Here is an 18223-nt window from a genome sequence, read left to right as displayed (position 1 = left end):
TGCAATGAAATGGAATTTCTGACAGATATTTCCTTCCAAATTGAGACATTTCGTACATCTGAATTAAATCGATTGTTATTATTATTATTACTACCAAGCAAAACATTAGAAAGCCATACACATTTTAAAAAATAGAACATACAAGAATAAATTGTTTGCAGTAAGTGTAAAATAAAAGACATGCATTTAGAAAACCGAATGGATGAATTTCCACATCATGCCAACTTATAGGGAAATACTTAACTCCAAAATATTTAGCAATCTAAAGAGTCTCAGGCCAACAATTCAAAGTATATATTTTGACAACACTGGCCATTAGTTTAAACAAATAAGGGTTTTAACAAGAGATTTTCGTTATTAACCATTTGTGCGAAATAATTTTAAGGTGTCTAAAGGTTTATCTTGGACCATCAGAAAGGGTCAGTGTTGAACCCATTAAACCTCTATTTCTTTTCAGCTGAGGATATATATAAAAGAATATATAGATATCAGGGGTAAAGGGGTGGGTAGATAATCACTACTTTTTATTTTAATGGGGTTTAATAAATTTGTATAAATTTCAAATAATACTAATAGATTTTATGTCATTAAAGTAAATTACCTTTGCACCATATATACGTTTTATATCAACACACTCACACATACATTATCAATTTCCAGAGTTGTAATTATTAATAGTATTCTTGACAGCAGTTAAAGATTAGATTAGATTTTTGAGTTTATTGAAATATCAGCCTCTCTGGCTATGTCAGGGATGGGCAAACTTGATCCTCGAGGGCCGGTGTCCCTGCAGAGTTTTGTTCCAACTCTAATCAAACACACCTGCTTGTAGATTTCAAGTGATCTTGAAGACACTGATCAGCTTGTTCAGGTGTGTTTGATTAGTGTTGGAGCTAAACTGTGCAGGACACTGGCCCTCCAGGACCGAGTTTGCCCATCCCTGGGCAATGTCTTGACAAAAAAAAAATACAGAGCAAGTTTTTATATTCAACATTTTATAAATATCACTTTTTTACAATTGTAAAAAATATTACAACAAAAAGTCATCAACATCAATAAATAATACTAAATAATAGTAAATAAAAATATATAAGGTTTACTTTGGATAACAAATTGCACAATTCTGGAAGGATTCATTCATTTTCCCTTGGCTTAGTCACTTTATTGAGCAGGGGTCACCACAGCAGAATGAACAGCCAACTTATACAGCATACGTTTTACACAGCGGATGTCACTCTCACATACACTATGGCCAATTTAGTTTATTCAATTCACCTATAGCTCATGTCTTTGGACTGTATGGAAAACCGAAGCACCCGGAGGAAACCCACATGCAAACTTAACACAGAAATGCCAACTGGCTAAATACTGATCCACCGTGCCACCCAGAAGGATTTACATTTAAAAATGTTTCATTCATTCATTCATTTTCTTAGTCCCTTTTTATTAATCTGGGGTCGCCACAGCAGAATGAACCACCAACTTATCCAGCACGTTTTTACAGAGCGGTTGCCCTTCCAGCCACAACCCATCTCTGGGAAACATCCACACGCACTCATTTACACAGACATACACTACGGAAAATTTAGCCTACCCAATTCACTTGTACTGCATGTCTTTAGGCTGTAGGAGAAACCGGAGCACCTGGAAGAAACCCATGCGAACGCCGGGAGAACATGCAAACTCCACACAGAAACGCTAATTGACCCAGCCGAGGCTCAAACCAGCGACCTTCTTGCTGTGGGCGACAGCACTACCTACTGCGCCTCTGCATTGCCTTTATTTAAAGTTTCTCCAGATAAAAAATGGGGCATTCCACAAGTATATGTTTGACAGCAGTTAAAGAAACACTCACCCAAAACCCGGAAAAGCATCAGTGGCGCTGCCAAAAGAAAACAGTTGTCATAAATCAGAAATCAATTTTTCTAAAGCAACCGTCTCATTCTGACAGCCAATGTACATGTCCACCGGAGAAGAGCAGCCATTATCAATTCAATATGTAGAGGCCTGTGGCATTGACCCGAGTGTGCTGCACACCTCCTTTTGGGTGACGCTTTGTAAGATCGCCCCCTGAGGGCAGACTACAGTACAAGTCATAAAGCCCGCCTCATACGGTTGCCACCTATCCCTTGAAATACGGAATCATCGGGTTTTGTCGCGTATTTTTTATTTTTTTTTTTAAGTATAGCTTTTTATGCATATCATCCCACACGCATTTACTGAATATGCCTAATTTCCTACTTTTGATTGGGTAATAATTGACGTCATCGTTAGTTTGATTGGTCTTTGTCCAGTGAGGGGGGCGGGTCTTCTAAGCAGATCAAGTCTTGACCTATGCTCTTGACAGAGAGTATGGATGCTTCTCCAGGTAACAATCCGTGTCTTTAAGTTTCAGAGTTTAAACGCAAGCGACTGCAAAAGTACCGCAGAGAGTGGGAGAAAACAGATATCTGGCTGCAGAGTGTTAGAAATTGTTATTAAGCCAACTGCAAGATTTGTCGGAGAGCGTTCTCTGTGGCTCATGGTGGTCTGTGGGAAAACATGCCTATGGAGAGCAGCATTCCCGCAATGACAGAGCTCGCAAAAATCAAAGCAGTCAGACAGCTCTTCATACCCCAAGTCTCTTCCGAAGCAGACATTGTAATGACAGTGACCCGGTCTGTGAAAATCTAGCTGGAGTCTTTTTTTTTTTTGTAATTTTACTGTTTTCTACATGAAATAAAAAACAGTCTGTGAAAATAATAATAATAATATATGTATTTAATATTAACTGAGTAAAACAATGTCACCAACTGAAATCACAGTGAAGTGAATGGCTTAGTCAAACATTATCTCAGAATTAGATGTGGCCTGGTTCTCACACTGGCTCACAAATTATAATTTGTAAAAATTCTGTAAATACAAAGTAACTGAATCATATTCCAAGGTAATATTATGATTTGTTTGTTAAGATTAAGTCAGGCACATAAACATTAATTTAACACTTGAAACTTTTTATTTAATACATAAATAAACAACATAATGCCCATGTAAAGAAAATAGTTAATGGCAACTTTCCATATTTTAAAATGAGAAATAGGCTATTTGAAAACTTTACTACACTGTGAAATTGAATGTCAATTGTTCATTGAACTTATATAATGTTAAACTGACTTAAAACAGCTAGCATAACTTATAAAATTAAGATAGAACATGATTAACTCAGTTCAGTGAGTTAAAATGACCTAAAAACATGCTGTCAGGACTAATTGATCATATAATTTTTTACAGTGTAGCTAATGTTTATGTATGTGCTGTTTCCATGTTTGGATAGGTGATACTGCAAATAAGGACAAACATTTATAGAAAATCTGTTATCAATTCCACCTTTTAAAATTAAGTTCATTAGTATTTTCTTCTCTCCTCTAGGTTACTGCAGCTGAGTTAACGCAATTGTCTATTAAACAGTAAATAGTTTAAGGCAATACAGCAAAGTTGATTGTACAAATTGATAAGGATTATTTTATATAGTGCTGGGAGATGTAAATATCCTGTTGATATTTAGCAATATTGCTGTATCTTTTGCTAATATAACCACACGATTTTTCCCACATGGCAAACAGCTGTCCATTATGTGTATATTTTTGGTCCTGTTAATCGTTAATTAAAAATAAAAAACTTTCTAAAAATGTATGTAATGTTTATATGTTACTGGCTCCATCTGGTAGTCCATTTTGTGTATGCCCAGGCCAGGGGCGTTGCTAGGGTCGAAAGGGATAAAGGGAATAAAAATAAGATCTGAATAAACATAAAAAGGCTCTAACTGATCACTTACATGACTGCCACAATAAATGGTTTATATGTGTTCTTCCAGCCATCTTAGGTATTTTTCATAAGAATAAAGTCGATTTATTATTCGGTGCTAACTGATGTAGCATGTTATAATAGAAGCTATAAAATAATAAGCTAGATGCATTAACTCACTGTGATTTAACTATTACAGAAACAGATGTGCCTGGCTATATCATATCTAGATAAATATGTCTAGATATCTATATCATATGCAGAAAGCTGGTACAATTTACGTTTTTCTGACTAATTTGCATGTATTTACATTGATATGATGCACATTTTATTGATTACAGTTATGTTATTTCATCAAAATTACACACATTTTATACTGTGTAAACAAATATTAAGCTTCATCAGTAGTTAGAACTATTCAGTTTTGCGAAACGGTTGTATTATTACCTCATCAGCATCAGCTCCTCAAAATAATGAATGAATTATGATGACGAGATTTTTTCACACTGACAACAGTGCCACTCTCACCTGCTGTAGAAACAGGTACTGCTGAACAGCTGACTATTTAATTACAAGACACAAATGCTGCGTTAAGCAGAGCGCGTGATGTATGTGCTAATTTAAAGGACTTCGATAACAAAATAAATGTTATACAACCTATTTTTATTTAAGTGCAACATATGCTAAAAGATCAGGGGGTTTTGGCAATACATCAGGGGCTTAAGCTCCCAAAGCTCAACCCCCCCTCACAACGCCACTGGCCCAGGCTCCAATTTCAGCAGTGTTTTGCGACAGTTTGTGCACGTCAACAGGCGGTTTGCATCCAAAGCGTTCAATAGGAAAAGGAGCTGTTGCGTCATCGATATTTTTTTTACAGTCATTGGATTGACCACAATGCAAAGAATTACAATCATTGTTGTTCTTTTGTTAACTTCTATTCACCATGAGCTAAAAACATTCACAGTGAACAAACCCAGACACACCTGTGTTATTTTTGGCGCATTTCTTCAGCATCGGTGGACAAGTATCATCATGAACAGTCAGAACAAAACACAAAACTACAACACAGTTTACATGTCATGAATTCAAACACTACAAGTTTACACCAATGAGAAAAGCGGAGGATGTCTGACCTGGTCCTAATGCTGGCGCTGTAGAGCAGAATGAGCAAAGACAAACCAACAACAGTGGCCAGAGCCGAACGCATCCAGAAACTCAGCTGGCAGAAGGTACAGTACTGGATAATGGCAATAATGAGAGCGCAGCACAGGAACATGGTCACCTACAGAGCCAGAAGAGGGGGAAAAAAACACCATTTAAACTAATTTCAAACTAGGGCTTTGGCATGACCTGCGTACATGTTCAGCGACATATAAAACATGGTCTGCTGCTTAATTCCGTAGTAGGGTATGCTTTTCAGCTTAAATGTTCATAACTCTTCTTGTAGTTACCAAGTCTTTGGTATGAGTATGATATAGATAAACTAAACATATTTGTACAATGTCACCTTTCAAAATATTTATTCTAGATAATTTACACTTCTGGTAAAAAAAATGGTTCTTCATATACAGTTGAAGTCAGAATTTTTAGCCCCCCTGTTTATTTTTTTCCTCAATTTCTGTTTAACGGAGAGAAGATTTCTTCAACACATATAAGTCATAAAAGTTTTAATAATTCATCTCTCATAATTGTTTTATTTTATCTTTGTCATGATGACAGTAAATAATATTTGACTAGATATTTTAAGACACTTTTATACAGTTTAAACTGACATTTAAATCCTTATACAGGTTAACTAGGCAGGTTAGGGTGTTTAGGCAAGTTATTGTATAATGATGATTTGTTCTGTAGACTATTTAAAAAAAATTAGCCAAAAGGGGTTAATAATTTTGTCCTTAAAATAGTGTTTAAAAAATTAAAAACTGCTTTTATTCTAGCTGAAATTAAACAAATAAGACTTTCTCCAGAAGAAAAAATATGATCAGACATACTGTGAAAATTTTCTGAACCTGTTAAACATAATTTGAGAAATATTTAAAAAAGAAAAAAAAATCAAAAAGGGGCTAATAATTCTGACTTCAACTGAACATCATCAATTACCTGGATTGGCAGCTGCAGACTGTAGGCCAGGTGGGAGAAAACTGACACAGCAGGAAGTGACACGAGCACTGCCCCGATCACATGCCGTGGCACCCAACCCGACACCAGCTTCAGCAGAATGCGACTGCAGTTCTGCACATCATCCAGACAGAAGATCATACTGCAGGACGGAGAGCCAGAGGTCAACACAGGTGCACATGCAAAACTAGCTTTATTATAATAAATACTGAATTACCATTAAGTATAAAAATAATTATTAACTGAGCATTAAAGGCAACATTTATCAAATGAATGAATCATTCACACAAATAATTTCTATACAAGTGTAATTATTAGCTTAATAATAAATAAGATTACAATATTATTTAAATTCACTTTAATCAAATGTGATTAATATAATGTTCACTGTATATTATATTATATTGTATATGCACAAACACACCCACAGATAATTCCATTAACAGTTAAATAATGTTAAAACCCAAAATAATTATTTTAGTAAGTAGTCTAATTAAAATAAATATGATTTATATTTGATATAAAATATGAATAAACATTTACATTATAATTTTAATTAGCATAAACATTATTAAAATGATAATATATAACAACTATAGAGTTTATATATAAACTGGTGCTGGACTTAAACTAATCGTATGATAAAATAAAAGTTTGTTTTGAAAAAAAAGTGTTATGAGTTTGTACGACATTATGTATACAACAGTTCTGTCTGGTTCTTGAATTTGATTGGCTGATAGCCGTGTGATATTCTACAATAACAGCACTTGTACAGCCTCTTCACCCTTTACCCTTTCATATTACTCCGCCTACATACAGCAACAAGCAGAGGGCACTCTACAGTTTTACAAATATCACTGCTGTAAGACAAAATAATGTACTTTGGAGGCTTTTTTAGTCGAGAATGTATTATTTAGATTGCAAATATGCAGTTTATTTATAAGGATAAAGCCTATTTTAAAATATTTATAACTTTGGAGATTCAGTACATCATCCATCAGCCTGTTTGAGCAGACCAAAGAAAGTGATGGTAGAAGTTCCGCCACAAGATGGCGACAGAAACCGCATAATAAGTCCTAAGAGGGAGAAAAATCTGCATTTTCTCAACACAAGTTTCAAAATACAACTCAACAAATCATTACAAATCAGATAAGTGACATTTTGAGTCGATCTATCTCTTTGTAGTGCTGTATTTATACCACAGAAACTGGTAGTATTTGCTTTGGCTTTTTTGGGGGTTAATTATTGTGATATCTCGATTGTAACAGAGAAATATTGGAAAATCTCTGTAGACTGATGGCATTTCTTGCCGTTCAGCCTTATAATCTTTAAATGTCAGTAAAATCCTCTGTTTTGTCATCACACCAAAGAAACATTCAAATACTAGCTCTAAAGTGACGGTTGTGAATTAGTAACAGATTCTGCTGTTCTGGCCATCAGCTGCACATGTGAATGAATGGCGAAAGAAAATAGTTCCTCATACAAATTTTGAGATTCCCTGTTTAATTTTCTTTTTTATTTACACATTTATGCAGTCAAACTGTTGTATAAACCTTTTAATACATTATACATCATCAAGCTGAACTGGTCTGGAACGCAGCTCGCTTATGTTGGACATTTGTCTGTTATTTAAGTATGCTCATTAATAGCATTTTATAGTTTGTAGTATTTTTCTAACTGGGAGTTCATATTGCATGTAGATAATACCTTCACTTGTAGAGACCGTCAAGACAGATTCATTGATCATTTATTTTAATTAAACAATATTATGAAGACACTGCTTACCAATGCAGCCTGTCTCTCTCCTTCACTCAGTAATGCAAACGTGTGAATGCAGTAAATGTGTAAGAAATGCATATATGTTAAATGTGATTTTAATGTGATCAACTGATTTTTCGTTTTTTATCTTCATCAGAACACATTTAACTATATCATAACTACAACATTTACACTCCTTAAAATTTATCATCTCCTTAAAGTTTTTCATTGTACTTCGTGACAAAAAAAAAAAAATTGAATGTTGTTCTGTGTCTATGATGGAGCTTGCAGGCATATAGACTTGTCCCTCACATCTCATTTTTATCGTCTGTTACTAAGGTAAGAGGGCTGTGTGCACACGTGCGAGATACTTATTTAAATATGTCTAAGGATAATACTACGTAGGCGCATTTATACATAGTTTTAAAATCTTTACAACTATAAACATAACCAAAATGTATTTCCCATGTAAAAAAACTATCCAAAAGGCACGCAGGTCTATTTACAGATGTGTTTTTGTGTTTTGGTTTGTTTATAATATTTACCGCGGATTTTAATATAATAATCCGACAGAGTATGGACCATATTTCTGAAAATAAGCGTGAAAAGTTGTCGTTGGCTGGGTTGCTGACGTCACAGGCGATCGCCCCGAAGGCACTGTAGTCTGTTTATAGCCTAATATTAGCTTTTCAATTCTTGCGTTTGTATTTAAGATATAAAAAGTGCTAAAAGTGATATTCTGATGTGAGGATTATCCAGCTGGACAAATTGTGTAAGTGTAATGAACAGTGTTTGAACACTCGATTTTATCGAGTTTTATGCTAGCAGCCGATTAGCTTTCAAGGTGACGTCATAGTTCCTTCTACTCTATACAGCCACATCGCACTGTGATATTGCTCATACATGCTTAACAAAACTGTTTTGTATAGTTTTTTTTTTATGTATGTGTGTGCATCCCATATCCATAAGAAATATATATAACTCACACAAATATATTGTCAAAACAAACTTTTATTTTGGATGCTATTATTCTTTGCCTTGCACTAAAATAAATTATATTATTTTTATTAATTCAATTACAATATTAAAAACTAGCTATTAGAAAAATAATTGATTATTTATGCTAATAATTTATATGTAAATTCAGTTTTGGTGCATTACATTTTAGCACAACAATATATCAAGTATTAATTTATTATTAATTTATTATTATTATTAATTATTATAATATATATATTTAAACAACAATTATTATTACTTGTTATTAACGTGGCAGATTTTTATTTGTTTATAGGTGAAATGTAAAACAAAAAGCATGCTTAACAACTTAACATGCAAAAATAACCCAATATGCACACATTCAAAGCCATTTGTGAAAAGCTCCCAGATTTCTGAAAGCTGCTTCTCATAAACTGTCTGAGCTCCACATCAAACTCTCCCCAATTGTTGATGATTTTCCACTCACCGAATGGACAGAAGGAGCGAGACGAGCTCCAGCAGTGCAGCAGTGATGGCCAGGCCCAGTGTGGCGGCCAGCGGTGTCTGCATGGACACCAGCGGGTAGAGGAAACAGGCCATGGTCAGAGCCAGAAACACAGTACACGACAGCAGGACGTCCAGCAGAGAGCTGAACACTGGACTCGCAAACGTCTGAACTGGCACATGATTCATCACCTGATGGAGAAACGCAGCAGATCAAACCCGCAGCAGTGACTCTCAAACACCACAAGAGGGCCACACATCACTGACCCTGACAGTTCCAGGGCATTTTAGTCCTATAGCACTGACTGAGTCGCTAGAATAGGTTGAATGGACATTTTAAATGAATAGAAGTGATTCAAAAGAGTCGTTCGTTTGAAATCAGGTTTACTAAAGAGATTCATTTACTCACTGAGAGATCCTATTCATATGAGATCAGATTTTAAAGGCAAGAAGCTGCAGGTGAATATTTTTGTATTACAAGTTTTCCAATATTCATTATAAAGGGACTAAGCCGAAGGAAAATGAATGAATGAAAGTAGAATTAAATTTAGTATATTATCAGACATAATATGGATGACAATGTCCCTCAATAAAAAAACTTTCAGAATAAAGATTAATAAAATAGTGACTCTAAGTCTACAAACTCACAGACAAACCTGAGTGTATTTTTTGATGAAACACTTGAGTGTATTTTTGATTCTCTACATTAGACTTAAAGCCAAAAAGTCCAAAATCTCAGTTTTAATAAGAGCCTCAAAAGAACTTGTTCGTTTAAAATCCAGCCTACACGAAAATGATTTTCAATTTGCAAAAAACAACCTGTTCAGACAATTCATGTGTTCACAAACTATTACAGATTTTAGCTCATTAGAGTCTTTATTTTGGTAATTGCACTGATTTTATTGTATAAATTACACAATTCCTGATTCTGATTGGTCAGTAACAACATTCCAAGGTATGTTATTCCCAGATAACAACCTCTGAAAATAACAATACACGCTAATCCGGTTACTTTGAATCATGTTTGTCAATGAATACATTCACACTCATATTTATATGCTTATGTGCAGTGCTTATTTATATGCTTATTTTTTTTAACCCAACTTTGGGTAAAATATGGACAAACCCACAATTGAGATTATTAAAAATATTTACATTTGTTATAAATACAATTATTATAATAACATTATTATTATTATTATACAATTATTATTCTAATAAATAATAGAAAACAATCCTAAATGTAACTGGAAAACTGGAGTGATATGCTAAGACCAGAAATATTTTGGGTGAATATTAATTATGAAAATTCTATAACATACAAAAAAATCATTATACGTTTTATAGAATAATCTGTTCCTCTTACACCTGACTAATGGCCGAGAATAACGTTATTAAGTCTTAACTCCCTCATTATCCCTCCAACATTCCTCCTTTATGCTTTATAGCCATGCTCAGTCAAAATAAGATTATCATCATATTATATAAACTTCAGTTTTGTCAGCTTGCAAAACTCGCTGTGTGTTACTCTGTGTGTTAAAAAGTCTGTTACTCTGGTTTCACATCGCATATTTTATCGGCGTGCATGTAAACAACCGGGATTCACACAAGGAGCAGGAGGCACGCAGGAATGGTTTTCTGTGCCCATGCATCAGTTTGCTTTCACTAGCGTAGTTTCGATTGCAAACAGACAATAACAATAACAAACCTGCACGTGCAAAAGATGCCATATGCGAATGGCCCCTAACATCTTTATTCTGAGAATATCACTCTAAATTAATAAATTTTAATACAAGTAAATCGTATCTCAAAGCTTACTGAGACATGTTTTTTTTTGTCTCCCTGATTCACCCATGTTGCTCATGCCCAAATCGGCCATTGCTCATGTGTCCACACCCTTGGTGCCATTTTGTGGCTGAATAATATGTAGGTTAGTGTATGCTCCACTCAGTCATTTTAATTTCTGTCAGCGTTGTGATTACTTAAAGATTTAATAACCTATAACGACACAAATTTTTACATTGTGTGGCGAGCAGCAGTTTAATAAGCAGCATAAAGTACATCCATGCTGTTGTTTTAGCAAAATAAAGCAAAATAATCCTAATAAGCCTAACGGGTGTTAATCTTTAATAACAGTCACCTAGAGTAGATGTACATTATTATTAGAAGTACTGAAATATTAAATGTTAGTAATAATAATAATAATAATAATAATAGTGAAAGATAATAATTAAATAATGTTCATTTAAAAGTAAATATAATAACCCTAGTTTTTTTCCTTCACTTCGGTCAATTGGTAAAGTTTGTTCCTTACCCCAGTCACCACTGGCTTTCTTGGTTTGGGAATTGTGGAGCTACGCATCGATGGATTTGTTCTTTAGTGTTTGGGCTTTCAGCAGTGAAATTTAAACCACACTGAACCGAACTAAACTGAACTTCAGCTCTGGAAACTGTACTGACACAGTTTCAATCTACTAGAACTTAAGCTGCTTTGACACAATCTACATGGTAAATGCGCTATAGAAATAAACATGAATTGAATTGAATAGTTGTACCTGCTCATGATAGCTGGTGCGGTAAGCAGACTCCAGAGACTTTTCCAGGAAGTTCAGACTCAGTTTGTTAATGGGTGGCTTGAAGAAGTAATCCTTCATCAGACTAACAAACAAAATGCAGAAGAACGTAAATGAAACACTGAATTACATTAAAAAAAAAAATGTTTGAATGAATCTCCTCTCGCTCACCTGTCTTCCTTTATCACCTCCACAAAGTGTGCGTCGCTTTTCTCCCGGAAGTTTTTGGAACGCAGCGGGAGGATTGCCGAGTGGTCCTTGCCTTCTGCAGCCAGACTTCCGGCCCAGCTGCGGTCTTTCTCCTGGAGTTTGTCACACAAAGACGACTGGCTGACTCCCACCCGCTCCTCACACAGAGGACTCAACAGCCCGTTCAGGGCTTTAGGACTACGACCAGCGGGAAACTGTGCAGAGAAACAGAACTCAACCTCAAAAGACTTTCTTTTAGAGATTTAGGTGAACAGGAATATCTTGCCGAAGAGTTTAGCCTGCTCAATTAATCCAAGATGATTGCTGTACACTTTGCCTTTTTTATATAAAGTTATTTTTATCCCCAACTTCTGTTTAGCAGATAGGAATTTAACACATTTCTAAACATAATAGTTTCAATAACCCATTTCTAATAACTGATTTATTTGATCTTTGCCATGCTGACAGTACACAATATTTTGCTAGATATTTTTCAAGATACTAGTTCTCAGCTTAAAGTGACATTTAAAGACTTAACTGGGTTAACTAGATGTTAAAGTTTGAGGACAAACTTTATGGTGGCTTAAGAAAGCCTGTTGGAAGTAGTTTATTTAGTTTAAAAAAGTATCAGGTTGGCTAAAATAATGTTTAGGACCCCTGCAGTCAGCAATGTAACCACTTTAAAGATTGACACAAGTGAGTAAAAAGCTTTAAAGTTGCCCCTTGTGTCTGTGGTTGGTAACAGCATAATACTAGCATGAAACTAGCATAATTCTAGCATGACTAAACATGCTAGCTCGATTTTAGCATGAACTAACATGATTCTAACACGAATAAACATGTTGTTAGCATGATTCTAGCATGAATTAGCATGATTCTAGCATGAATAAACATGATTCAAACTAATTACCATGTTATTATCGTGAGTCTAGCATGAATTAGCAGGATTCTAACATGATTTCAACATGAATTATCATACAACTAGCATGATTAAGCACTGTTGTTAGCATAATTCTAGCATGAATTGGCATGTTGTTATGATTCTAGCATGAATTAGCATGATTCTAACATGAATAAACACAATTCTAACAAATTAGCATGTAATTAGCATGATTCTAGCAAGATTTACCATGTTGTTAGCATGATTTCAACACGAATTAGCATATAACTAGCATGAATTAGCATGTTGTTAACATGTTTCTAGCATGAACTGGCATGTTATTAGCATGTTTTAGCATGAATTAGCATGTTGTTAACATGTTTCTAGTATGAATTAGCATGTTGTTATGATTCTATCATGAATTAGCATGATTTTTTTTTAAGTAACACAGTAGTTACTTTCTCTGGTTATCAATTACTTTTATAATTATGTAACTCAGTTACTATTTGTGAAAGTAACTATAAATAATTACTTTTTAAAAGAAGGCGCCCAACACAGCGTCTAAATTCCATCTGACAGTTCTATCAAAAATGAGCATTATTTCTCAGAGCCCTGCGTTTATGTTGAGTTGTTTTATTTAAAAGACCATGAAAAAAACATATTCTTTGCCATAAAAGCAAAATTACTAAACCCACACACAGGAGCCTGATGAAAATGCTCATTTTAGAAGAAAATTTCAGGGTGCTTTCACATCTAGACTTTTATTCCGGAAACTGTCCCAATTTTGGCATTTGTGAATCCAGGATCCGCGCCAAAACAATCGGTCCAAGATCGCCTGAATGAGGTGGTCTCGGCTCAATTGAAACAAACTCTGGAGCTGATCGATTGTAGTGAGAAAGCAATACTATCCAGACCAGGCTGTATCACAGTGTTTTATGGATATGTAATAGGCATCTATACGGCTATATGAAAAGAGAATTATGAGTAGAGCGGGATGTCATTTCTTCCAGTAAATGTGCATTTCATGTCAAATACGAAAGTGAAACCATGCTAAACTATTACCGCGACCTGTTTATTCGTTTGTCAAAAATTGACCAAACAAACAGCACTCTTGATTTATCTGTTATTTCTCTCTATAATGTAAAGCCTATAATGCATAAGTCAGTTGTATGAGAAAGTCTTACCTCTGATTTATATTTGGTGACGACGTCTGTGGATGTCACCATTCAAAATGAAAGCGCAGCTTTTCGCTTATAATGTCTTATTGATCATCGTCATGAATTAAAATAAGGACATGACAGCAGAGCGAGACTAATCAAAATAAACTGTGTAACTCTGACCAATGTGAAGAGAGTTTACTCACACGTGACTTGTTTTAGCTCTTTTGGTCCGTTTAGAAACTTTGCTGTATGAAAGCAAACCGCACCAAGAAAAAAAAGCAACATTGTAACAATTTGAATCCTAGGGGCTCTATTTTGATGGTCCATGCGCAGAGTAAAACTAAATAATTAATTTAGTTTGTTAAGCGCAAATATTTGTTTCAAAACTATTTCTAAATTCAGTTCTAAATAAATGAACAATAAAAACGAAGTGTGCTAAAAAACCTGAGTTATATCTTAAAACACATGATGTGCCCCATATGGTCAAAACCCTGAAAGGTGGGCAAATCTAAGCTTGTTTTTAATAAAACAAATAAAAATATGGATATAATAAATAATATTGCTAATAATAATAACATTATACAAAATTAAATTGATATGAATGAACTAAAAAAGGCTCCCGAGATGAAGAAGACATAAAAGCAGGGATTTTTCATATTTATGTAGGCTAGAAAATAATGTTTAGAAATATTTTAATCCTTTATATTTATATCCTATATCTATTCTTATTATATCCTATATATATATATCCTTAATATTTACATTTTTTCTCTTGTGCGTATTAATCAGTGTGTATGCGAGGCGCAACTCTGCGCCGGAGTTTAGACCAGGTTTGTTTTGGTCTAATGAAAAATCTATTATAGTTTCTCAAAATAGCGACGCGCCAGCGGTCCGCCTCAGAACGCCTTCCTTTTTAGACCAGCACGCCTATAGGCGCACATCTGAGCGCTAATGCATTTGCTATTTAAACAGTGTAGCGCAATGCCTCAAAACAACTCTTGCGCCAAGCTGAAACTACCAAAAGACTATTGCGCCGCGACTTGCGCCACATTGCGCCGGGTGTATGATAGGGCCCCTAGTTTCGGAACGAGAGAATAGACCCACAGGTGTGAAAGCACCCTCAGATGGCTTTTAGAGGTTTTTGCATCTGAATTCCTCAACTGCATAATTTATGTATTTATTTTACACAAAACCAACTTATTAATAGCTATCTTTCTATCCACCTATTTTTAAGTTCATTTTGGAATATCTCATAAATAATGCTTAATGGAAACACCAAGATGTGGCATTTTTGGACAAACAAGTGGACCAAACACATTGTAAAACATATGAAATGTTGTTTGTCACTCTAAAATCTATCAGCTAAAGTCCATCATCACAGTGGTTCAGTATTATTGCTTCCAGAACTGAATTAAGCATCTGCACTCCCTAAAAAAAGTCTCCAAAAGCTACCGCACGTTCATTGCATTTCGTCTTCTGAGGTGCAATTTAAATTTAAATTATTATATTAAAAAAACGGCCTACATTGGCTTCTACTGCAGCAAATTACATTTATTTTTGATATTTGGCTCCAGTTTATCAGGGAGTGATGATTTTGTTCATTTTTACTTTTTGGTATTACAGTTTTGCACACAAGTCTAAGTAGCACCTTTGGTTAAAATGGAGTACACTGTTGTACATGTTGAAATGGAGTACACCATGTTGTTCATAGCAGTTAGTTTGGTTCATCATGTACCTTGCTGCTGTTGGCTCGATGTTCATCCTGGCAGCCATTTTGAGTTGCCTCATCTGTTGTTGGATTGTCAACGACGTCTATGGAGATGCTACAGGGCATAAACCCAGCCTGCAGAGACACAAAATAAGTATGTCAGTTTGTCACATTATGTCACAGAAAAACTACTCATGTGTGTGTTGAGAAGACATACCTTGCCATGCGATTGTGGTTCTGCAATGGCGCAATGTGTGTGATCTGGAGTGTGTGTATTTGAGGATGGACTTAACGTCTCACCAAATTCTTGCCCCAAACTGAGCTGTGAACATCCACACTGAGAGCCCAGCTTCCGCCCCGAGATCAGATACGTCTTCAAACCTACAAACACATTGAAAGAAATGTTTGACCAAGAAATTCTTTAAGCAATTCGCTTGACATTTTTGTCATGCATTTATATGCTTCATAATAGCATTTTACATTTTACAACAACTACAAACCACACACATATATACATATATATATATATATATATATACATATATATATATATATATATATATATATATATATATACACATATATATATATATATATATACATATATATATATATATATATACATATATATATATATATATATACATATATATATATATATATATATATATATATATATATATATATATATATATATATATATATATATATATATATATATATATATATATATATACTTACAAACACATATACCTTCACTCAATCCACATTTAAGGTTTTTAAATCATTAAAGAATGCAATAAATTGTTGTCATTTTTCATAAAACCGTTCTCCCCTACCTCTAATTTTATATTGAATTCTCTTAAGTTTTAAAAAAAGAACACAAATCTTTGAGCCACAATGAAATAGAGGGGGGTTGCGGGGTGGTCCAAGACAACAGTATTCTGCACCTAGCAAGAAGACATGCAAATGCCTCAATGTCATCGTGTCTCCGGTTTGAAGGGTGACACTGAGAGGGAACACCAAAGATCACGATCAAAGGGCAAACAGCTAACTTGACCCAAAAATATCTTAAACAATTTTAAAGAATGTAATCCAAGTTTTGCAACTTAAGACAAAACACAAACATATGACTAAGATTACATGGTGAAAGTTTACATTTATTACCCATATCTGAAACATTGGGATATATTTTAGAAAGTTTGGCATTTGAGAGATGAGCTCTGTGAATCGTTTTAAACTGTGTAAAACGGAGTCTAGCGCATAAAGTAGAGATGCGTACGTGGTCTAATACTGCACTCCAGTAGTCATCTTCAATCTCAAGTCAAGTTCCTATTTCCAGGCCCTGATAGCTTTAATGTGACATTACTTTTAAAAACCACAGCCATAAATAAAATGAATAAATAAAAAATATGAGTCTTCTGATTTCCACTAAGCATTTAGAAAGCAAAAGGACAAAATTAATAGAAAATGTGCTGTATTTTGCTGCATTAAACAATCACATTTTATTAAGTCATTTATAGGATGTTTAATGTATTAACTCATTTATTAATTTAAATTATATAAATTTATTAACTCAACAATAAAAAAATATTTTTACATTAAACTCAAATTAAATAACATTAAGTGTTTAATATTGATAATAATTATATATTTTAAAGATATTTATAAAGATAGATATATCTACAGTTGAAGTCAAAACTATTATTATTATTAATTTTTTTTTCTTTTTTTAAATATTTCCCAAATTATGTTTAACAGAGCAGGAAAAATTTTTATAGTATGTCTGATAATATATTTTTCTTCTGGAGAAAGTATTTTCTTCTGGATAAAAGCAGATTTAAATTTTTTAAACACCATTTTAAGGTCAATATTATTAGCCCTTTTAAGCTATATATTTTTCAGATACTCTACCGAACAAATCATCGTTATACAATAAATTGCCTAATTATCCTAACCTGCCTAGTTGACCTAATTAAGCCTTTAAATGTAACTTTAAGCTGTATAGAAGTGTCTTGAAAACATCTAGTCAAATATTATTTACTGTAATCATGGCAAAGAGAAAATAAATCAGTTATTAGAAAGGAGTTATTAAAACTATTATGTTTAGAAATGTGTTAAATAATTAGGGGAAAAATAAGGGGGGGGGGGGTGATTTATCTATCTATCATAATGTATTTCTAAATGTGTTGTTGACTTGATATTTTCAAAGTCAATAAACTGATATTTATTTTGTATTTTTTATTGGATTCAAGTCAGGTGATTGGCCGGGCCATTCTACAGCTTGATTTTTTTTCTCTGACAGCATATGAGAGTTTTCCTGGCTGTGTTTTGGATGCTTTGTCTTGATGTAATGTCCACTCTGGTTTCATCTTTATAATCCAGCTAATGTAGATGTTACCAATTTACAATGATGAAGGGCAGAGGGTTGCTGAAGAAATAATGAGAAATTTCAGTTGCTGTCTACTCTTTCACTGCCTTTCTACACCTCCATTTGTTCAAGTGTTCAATTTTTTTTCCTGTGTCATTTTATTTTATTACATATAACTTTATTTGTAAACTAATTAGATTA

The 18223-nt window shown here is 34.0% G+C and overlaps 1 protein-coding gene and 1 long non-coding RNA gene across 3 annotated transcripts in view; one reads left to right on the top strand and one right to left on the bottom strand.

Annotated features, from left to right (window-relative positions):
* The window catches only part of adcy9 (adenylate cyclase 9), a 74006-nt gene that overhangs the window by 5684 nt on the left and 50099 nt on the right, over positions 1-18223 (bottom strand). Inside the window, exons 2-9 of one of the 2 annotated variants that reach the window (XM_003201097.7) lie at positions 15869-16032; positions 15679-15786; positions 11886-12118; positions 11697-11799; positions 9125-9333; positions 5884-6043; positions 4917-5065; positions 1856-1882 (exon numbers count right to left, since the gene is read on the bottom strand). In XM_003201097.7, the coding sequence (XP_003201145.3) occupies positions 1856-1882; positions 4917-5065; positions 5884-6043; positions 9125-9333; positions 11697-11799; positions 11886-12118; positions 15679-15786; positions 15869-16032 (1153 nt within the window). Of the gene's footprint in view, positions 1-1855; positions 1883-4889; positions 5066-5883; positions 6044-9124; positions 9334-11696; positions 11800-11885; positions 12119-15678; positions 15787-15868; positions 16033-18223 lie in introns of both variants that reach the window. The other variant, XM_073937745.1, reaches the window with a different exon arrangement.
* Positions 1-18223, top strand: part of LOC141380291 (uncharacterized) — a 55871-nt gene that overhangs the window by 9193 nt on the left and 28455 nt on the right. Inside the window, exon 2 of the long non-coding RNA XR_012398065.1 lies at positions 3409-4053. This is a non-coding gene — a long non-coding RNA (uncharacterized lncRNA). The remainder of the gene's footprint in view (positions 1-3408; positions 4054-18223) is intronic.

This window comes from Danio rerio, chromosome 22 (assembly GCF_049306965.1).
Source record: "Danio rerio strain Tuebingen ecotype United States chromosome 22, GRCz12tu, whole genome shotgun sequence".
Taxonomy (NCBI): domain Eukaryota; kingdom Metazoa; phylum Chordata; class Actinopteri; order Cypriniformes; family Danionidae; genus Danio; species Danio rerio.
This window is presented reverse-complemented; position numbering and strand designations above follow the sequence as displayed.